We start from the raw sequence: 7,670 nt of genomic DNA on the forward strand, positions 1-7,670 counted from the left end.
AAGTTGGTCTTGGGCGCCATCCTGTCTTTGCACCGGGCAAGAACAAGTTTGGCAATCCCTCCAGCCAGCAGTCCTGGAGTCAAGCTGCGGCGGATGGAGGCCTGGGGTGGAGCGCCGGCCCCACCCCCACCACGAGGGGGCGCGGTACCAGAGCCCCTCTCGTAGGGAGGCGGACAGGTGGCACCTGGCAGTCAGGTGTCCACACAACCCTCCCCACCCCCGACCTCCCAGCCCCAGGGTTCCCTTCCCCCGCCCTTCCCCATCCCAAACCTGTTTTGTCAGATGTCTTCATAATCACAACTGTGAAACTCCATGAAATGGATTCTTAAGAGGGACACACAGGTTTTTTCTAAACTACACATTCAGTGCTCTGAAAACCCATAACCCCAATCCTTACGATGAATAAAATAAATCAACCAAGAAATCATCCAATGACCTGATAAATACACATTTTTTAAGTGGGGAAGAACATAAAAACCAAAAGAAGCTGCTTCCTGTCTTAAAGCACTAAAAAGGCAGAAGGCGTCGAAAGATGCCAACGGGGGGGTCCTCCCTCACTGCGGAGAGCCCCAGACCGGAGGCCCTACCTGGTGCCTTGACTTCGGCCCAGGCCTACAGGGAAGTCCCGGGCCTGGGTCTTTGACTGTTTTCATTTTCTCCTTGCTGCTTGTATTTTCGAGGGTTTCTCTAAGGAGATTGAGTCCTGGGGCCTTTCAACGCCCTCCCTCCAGGCTCCGCCCCGGCCTCCTGCGGCCCCGCCCCCGCCTCCAGGGCCTCCCCGCCCTCCAGGCCCCGTCCCCACAATGTAGGGGTCACTGAATTGTAGGCCAGATTTCTGGGCATAAATCAGGTTCAGCAGGAAGTGACCCAGAGGACCCAGGGCATCTGAAGCCTGAACCCACCCCACCCAGGACTCCCCTGGCTTTCTCCTGGTCCTGCCCCCCACCTCGGGCCTGTGGGACACAGCAGGAGTGGGGGACCGGGACAACTGGTCACCCATTGGGCACTCAGCAGGACAGTGTGGAGGGGGTGAGGACTGCCCCTCCCAGCCTGGCCCTCAGCACCTCGCCTTGCCCGTGGCACCGCCTCCAGGGAGCCCTCCTGGAGTGCCTGGACCACCAGTCACCGCCTCCCGCCCTTGCATCGTTGCCTGGGGGTTTGGGGGCGGTGCCTGCGAGCTGGTGGCACGCAATTAAGTGCTGCAGACAGGAAGAGTCTCAGCCAGCCGTGAGAGGGGTCCCTGCCTTTCCCTTGTCGCTGGGTCTGTGGTGGGCAGGATGGTGGTGAGCATGGCCCCAGAGCTCCCACGGCTCCCTGTGCGCCTCACACTCGCCTGTACCCTACTCAGGGCTCTGGCCACCCAAGGTAAGCCCTCCCCATGTCCCCATTGTGCTCCCCCAAAGTGGGCTCTGTGCCCCCACCTGGGGATGCTCCTTCCTGGGAAGGGGGTGGTCTGGGGATGCTGAGTGTGACCTCCCCACAAAGCAAACCCCCCCCCCCGGTCAGTGACGTCTGGGTGCAGAATCACCACGGCTCTGGTCTTTTTCTTTGCTTAAATGTCTGGAGATTCTCTTTTCAATAATTAGCGAGGTTGCCTTGGTTATGCGAGAATGTTGTCCTTTAAGTTTGCTTTTTAAAACAGATACATGTGCAAAGTTCTGCAATAAGACGGAAATATCAGTGCAGTGAGGTGGGGAGACTCAGCAGAAAAAAAAAAAAAAAAAAAAAAGAAGCTCCAGAATTTAGTTTGCTGAGAAGCTGATGTTTGGATTACATTAAGGAAGGTTCATGGGGATGCCGGGGTGGCTCAGTGAGTTAAGCATCTGCCTTCGGCTCAGGTCATGGTCCCAGGGTTCTGGGATAGAGTCCCGCATCGGGCTCCCTGCTCAGTGGGGGGCCTGCTTCTCCCTCTGCCTGCCGCTCCCCTTTCTTGTGCTCTCTCTCTGACAAATAAAATAAAATAAAAAATAAAATAAAATAATAATAAAAAAGGTTCATGTTTGCACCAGGAAGCTGGTCCAGCTGGGCCCCGGGTAGGCAGACAGGGACACTTCTGGGTGTCCCTCGGACAAGCACAGATGTGCCCACCGCACAGAGCCACCAGCTCTAGGTGCCTGGAAATGTGAGGACACTGAGGCAGCCAGCAATGGAAAGAGAGAGGAGACAGCACAGGCCCTCCGGCTATCTTGGGCGCAGTCTGTTAAGAGAGGGAGAAGGTGTAGGGTGGGCAGAAGTGGCCAGAGCTGCCCAGCGAAGAACCAGCTGCAGCCTGAACTTCCCCGGGGCCCCAGGGTGGGGCGAGGTCACAGGCAGCTGGCCCCCCGCGTGACCCCATCAGTGTTCGCACACGGCCCCTGGGGTGCTGGTGCCCAGGAGCAGCATCCAGTGAGATGCCTCCCTGTGGTGACATGGCCAGAGGGGGCTGTCCCAGGGCCCCTCTGTCCCTCCACCGTCCCCTGCAGAGAGAGGAGGGTCCCTACCCCTCTGGCCAGGCTGTGGTGACAGCAGGGGTCCTTCCTGCAGAGGTGCGGCAGTTCCCCCCCTACACGATTGCCCCCGAGGGGGGCTCCATCAGCATCACCTGCTCCACAAGCGGGTCCCTGTCCGGGGTCTTCCTGAAGCAAAGGTTGCCGAAGCCCACCAGTGTGATTTACTATGAAGACAAGAAGCCGCCCACCGTGGATGAGCGCTTCCGAGGTCGCGTTGCCTTCTCCGGGCTGCAGCACAACCTGACCATCACCCTGAGCCACCTGCAGCTGTCTGACACTGGTGCTTATGCCTGCCAGGCGGTCATGGACGACGTGGTCTGGGGCCCTGACACCTTGGTGGTGGTGACAGGTGGGGAACATGCCTACCCTGGAACCCACTCCACCTACCTGCTGGGCAGGCGGCTCCACCTGCCCTTGTCTGCCCCGACGTGTCCTCTACCCTTGCTTAAGTTGTTCATTCCAGCTCGAGCCCACTGCCTCCAGGAAGCCCCCTGGATTGCCCATTCCCCCACTCCAGAGCCCCTCTGTGAACCCCGAAGGCTCTCATGGAATCCACCACCTGCCACGTGACTCTCCACTCCTCTTCACAGACAAAGTGCCCCAGGAAGCAGACATGTGCCAGAAGGCTCAGCTGATCTCTGCCCTCCCTGTGGTCCTGGCGATGAGCTTCTTCTTCCTCGGGCTGGGGATAGGGGCAGTGTGTGTGCTGAAGAAGACACAGGTCAGTGTGGACCCCCAGATCCCATCTGTGTCCCTATAAGCCAGCTCCTCTAAGAAAGCAGGGAGGGAAGGGGAGGGTTAAGCCCCAGAGAAACCCCGGGACACACCCATCCCCTCATCAGGGCCCCTGGGAGTTCTGAGGGTTCAGATGGCAGGGTCCAAGGTGGGAGGGAAACCCAGGAACTGGAGCCATGAGCAGGGACGGGCATGAGCCCAGGGGGATGACAGACATTGAGGGGCGAGCCGAGGGTCTAGGGAGATGTTCAGAGAGCTGGGGAGGCATGTGTGTGAGCCTGTGTGCGCGTCTGTGAGCATCGTGTGCACATGTACGTGTGAGTTGTAGGTGTGAGATTGGTGTGAGCAGGTGTGAACATGCACTGGGCGGGGGGGTGACAGAGACAGGTGCCAGGAAGTGGTCAGCTCTGCCCTGGTCACTCACTTGCCTTTGCCCAGCTCCACATCACCTTGAGACAGCCCACCCCCCCAGGTCCCTAGGGCAAGGTCCCTTTCATACTTCACCTCCCTGCCACTGCCCCCCCAGGCTCTGTTCCCACGCCCATCCTACCCCCCCTACCCACCCCCAGCCTGGGGCAGCTCGGGAAACCTCGGGGCTGCCCAAGGCCGCTTGTGAACTGACTTCATGTGGGCCCTGAGGCCCAGCAGCATTTCAAGGGTGGAATCAAAAAGCTTCCTAAGGGGGTATGCATTGAAGAAAGAGCGTGCCCCAGAACGAGCTGGACCCTGTACAAAGAGGATAGGCTTTATCTTTCAGGTCAAGAAACTGTGCTGCTTGGAGGATAAGAACTCAGCATGTGTAGTGTACGAGGACATGTCCTATAGAGGCCAAAACAGGATGTCCACCCCCAACGAGTACCAGTGAGCCCGGCAGGCCCCCCCCGCCAGGCCTCCCTCTGCCCAGGCGCAGCTCAAAGAGGACCGCCTGACCCAGTGAGGTCACACAGGCAGCTCCCTGCAGCCATCAGCCTCCTGGCGTCCCCGTGCCTTCTCCAGGAAGCCTTCCTTGCCTACCTCCTGCCTTCCAGGCTGCCCTGCCTGGCTGGTTCTGGCACCCTGGGCCCACCAGGGAGGAAGCTTCTGTGTCCTGATGCTTGCTGCCATTCCCCTCACATGGCAAGAGGGGCTTCTCTCTGTATGGACTTGGGCCCAGGGCCTGGTGGAGGGATAAGAGGGAGGGGAAGCCCAGTCCCCAACCCAGGCTTGCCAGAAATAAAGTGCTTCTCTTCTCCCCTTTCCGACTCCAGCTTCTATTTCTCAACCAGCTCAGAGCCAAGGAGGGAGAGGGCTTGACTGACTCCCCTCCCCAAATATCTTCCAGGACTTTTGCAGCCGGTGTGATTATGTGTGAGACCACTGAGGAAGGAGAGGAGCAAGGGGGCACTTCTGAACTCCAGGCCCCAGGGGGCCTCTATAGCCCTGGATGGGCTGCAGAAGGGGCAAATCAGCCAGTGTTCTCACCCATCTTTGTCAGGCTCCCACCCCCCTCCCCCCTCCCCCCCCCACTGGGGTGCACACTAGCATGCACACATAACACTCTCTCTCTCAAATAAATAAATAAATAGGAACACCTGGGTGCCTCAGGTGGTTGAGTGACCCCCTGTTGATTTGGGCTCAGGTCATGGTCTCTGGGGCATGGGGACATGGGATTGAGCCCCACGTCAGTCTCCCCACTCAGCAGGGACTCTCCTCTCCTCCTGCTCACTTGCTCCTCCCCCCAACAGGCTCTCTCTCTCTCCTCTCAAATAAATAAAATAAATCTTTAAGAAAAACACTACTGGGATGCCTGGGTGGCTCAGTCAGTTAAATGTCTGCCTTTGGCTCGGGTCATGATCCCAGGGTCCTGGGATTGAGCCCCACATTGGGCTCCTTGCTCAGTGGGGAGCCTCCTTCTCCCTCCACCTGCCCCTCCCCCTGCTTGTGCTCTCTCTCTCTCTAATAAATAAATAAATAAATAAATAAAATCAAAAAAAAAAAGAAAAGAAAAACACATGACAAGATCCATAAATGGGGAGGGAGGGGAATAAATTACAGAAAAAGGGTTAATATGCTTAATTTATAAAGATCTGAATCAATAGAAAGAAAACAAAAACTTGGATAAAAGTGTACAAATAGCAGAAAATGAGTGATAAACAGGAAAAGCAGGAAACCATTCAAATTGCTAATTATCAGTGAGATATTGCTTGCTTTTGATACAACTCAGAAATCATCTAAATGTCCAAAAAAGAGAATTGCTTTATCCACTATGGTGCATCCATACAGCAAGCATTAAAATGGCTCTGGGTATGGAAAGTATGTGTGACCCCATGTTTATAAAGCACAGGAGGGCATGTGGTATATTTTCATGTCCAGAATGGAAGAACAGACGGGGGTTTGACACTGGTTCTCCCTGGGTGGTGGGACGTGTGTTTGCCAGGGCGGGGAGTCACCAGGACACCTCAGGCTTGGGGTAAGCGACTTAGAACGTGGTCTCAGTGGTTCTTGTGGAGGGCACCAGGGACCGGCCACTGGGACCCAAATGGTAGTCAGGAAGACCAACAGAGTCACCAGGTCCTGGTGTCCCCACCTCCCAGGGACCCCCAGGAGAAATGCAGGCTGCCCTGCAGACCTGGGTACACAGCAGGTGTCTATCACTTGCCTTCTGGCTTCTGGTCCCCACTCCTGACCACTCATCAGCATGGCCTTGGACATGTCCTGCCTCTGGGCCTCAATTTCCCCTCTATAAATGAGGGGTGTGGGGTCTACACTCTCTTCAGGAGCGGGGCTCTGTGATTTCCAGGCCAGGCTGGACTCGCTTCCCACTGCCCCCCTCCCCAACCGTCGGCTCCCAGGGGCCTCAGCCCTCCCCCCACTCCCCACCCTTCTGAAACAACTTCCTGTAGATGAAAGACATCCTCTCTAGCCTGCCCGCAGAGGCTCTTGTCACCTGAGGTAGTCTTGGTCTGACCCCACCCCAGTGACCAGAGGCTGTGCCCGAGTCTCAGCCCCATGGTCCTCCTCCCGCCTCATGATCCCCCTCCATCCTCCATGCTCATGATTGTCCCATGACCATTTGCTTCTCTCTCTACACTCCAGACTGTGACAATGTGGGTGGCAGGGCTGGGTTCCCCTTCCATGTCCCCCACCTCTCCCAACCCTTAACGAGCATCACCGTGTGCTGGTCATATTAAAGATAGATAGACAGACAGACATATACTTAAATATGCCTGGTTCATTCCTCTCATGACAAATAGCCTGAGCATTGTCTGAGTCCTGGTTCCCCACTATCTTCCTCTGTGCCTGAGCTTCTCAGGCTTCAAATTCACGTGACATGAGATTTCTCAGAGACAACTCTGAATTCAAGAAGACAATGGAATAATACCCTTAAATATTGAAAGAAAATAACTTGTACTTGAAATGTTAAGTTATCGTTTCAGTGTAAGGATGTAACAAAGATCTTCTCAGGCACATAAAGTCTTAAGACACTCCATCAAGAATCGACTTTGGAATCACTCTTGGAGGCAGTGTTCCAATAAAGGAGACCCAAACACAGGAGGCATTACATGAGAAAAAAGACGGAAATAACAAGCGAGTTTACTTTCATCCAAAAAACAATGACTAAAGAAAATAAACATACAATCTATAATATATGTGCAATCTGCATAACAATCTAGAACTAAAACTGTAGATAATACCAGCGCAACAAGATGGGGAGGATGGAGATGAAAAACAATGAGAACACGCTAAGACATCTAACTCGTCAGAAGGAAGACGCAGACAGCGGACAAAGATAAGGTTAAGAAATCAATCCATGTAAGTGAACAGGAAGGAAGGGGATCCAGGGTGGCCACAGTAGAACCCAAACAGAACATACTACATAAACCAGCAGAAAGAGATGTCCAGAAGAAACAGGAAAAGAAAAAATAAATAAACGCAAAGAATGTGCAGTGAATAGAAAATATGAAATGAGGTGAAAACATAAACTAACTTTAACAGCAAGTACAATTAGTCCCAATGACAGGCTTCCAACTAAAGTAATTTATACAGGGGCACCTGGGTGGTTCAGTCAATTGGGCATCTGCCTTCGGCTCAGGTCATGATCCCAGGGTTCTGGAATCGAGTCCTGCATTGGGCTCCCTGCTCAGGGGGAGTCTGCTGCTCCCCCTGCTTATGCTCTCTCTCTCTCTCTCTCTCTCTCTGTGTCTCTCTGTCAGATAAATAAATAAATAGGGCGCCTGGGTGGCTCAGTCGTTAAGCGTCTGCCTTCGGCTCAGGTCATGATCCCGGGGTCCTGGGATCGAGTCCCGCATCGGGCTCCCTGCTCGGCGGGAGGCCTGCTTCTCCCTCTCCCACTCCCCCTGCTTGTGTTCCTGCTCTCGCTGTCTCTCTCTCTGTCAAATAAATAAATAAAATCTTTAAAAATAAATAAATAAATAAATAAATAAATAAATAAATAAATAAATAAAT

The 7,670-nt window shown here is 54.4% G+C and overlaps 1 protein-coding gene across 1 annotated transcript; it reads left to right on the forward strand.

The window, feature by feature from the left end:
* The first annotated feature begins 1,162 nt into the window (after positions 1–1,162).
* Positions 1,163–4,450, forward strand: CD7 (CD7 molecule). Its single transcript, XM_035026370.1, has 4 exons — positions 1,163–1,365; positions 2,524–2,838; positions 3,080–3,210; positions 3,982–4,450. The coding sequence occupies exons 1-4, from the start codon at positions 1,278–1,280 to the stop codon at positions 4,087–4,089; spliced, it is 642 nt and encodes a 213-aa protein (XP_034882261.1). The 5' UTR covers positions 1,163–1,277; the 3' UTR covers positions 4,090–4,450.
* The last annotated feature ends 3,220 nt before the right edge of the window (positions 4,451–7,670 follow it).

The sequence above is a fragment of the Mirounga leonina genome, unplaced genomic scaffold, assembly GCF_011800145.1.
Source record: "Mirounga leonina isolate KUSES-001 unplaced genomic scaffold, KU_Mleo_1.0 Mir_197, whole genome shotgun sequence".
In the NCBI taxonomy this organism is placed as follows: Eukaryota; Metazoa; Chordata; class Mammalia; order Carnivora; family Phocidae; genus Mirounga; species Mirounga leonina.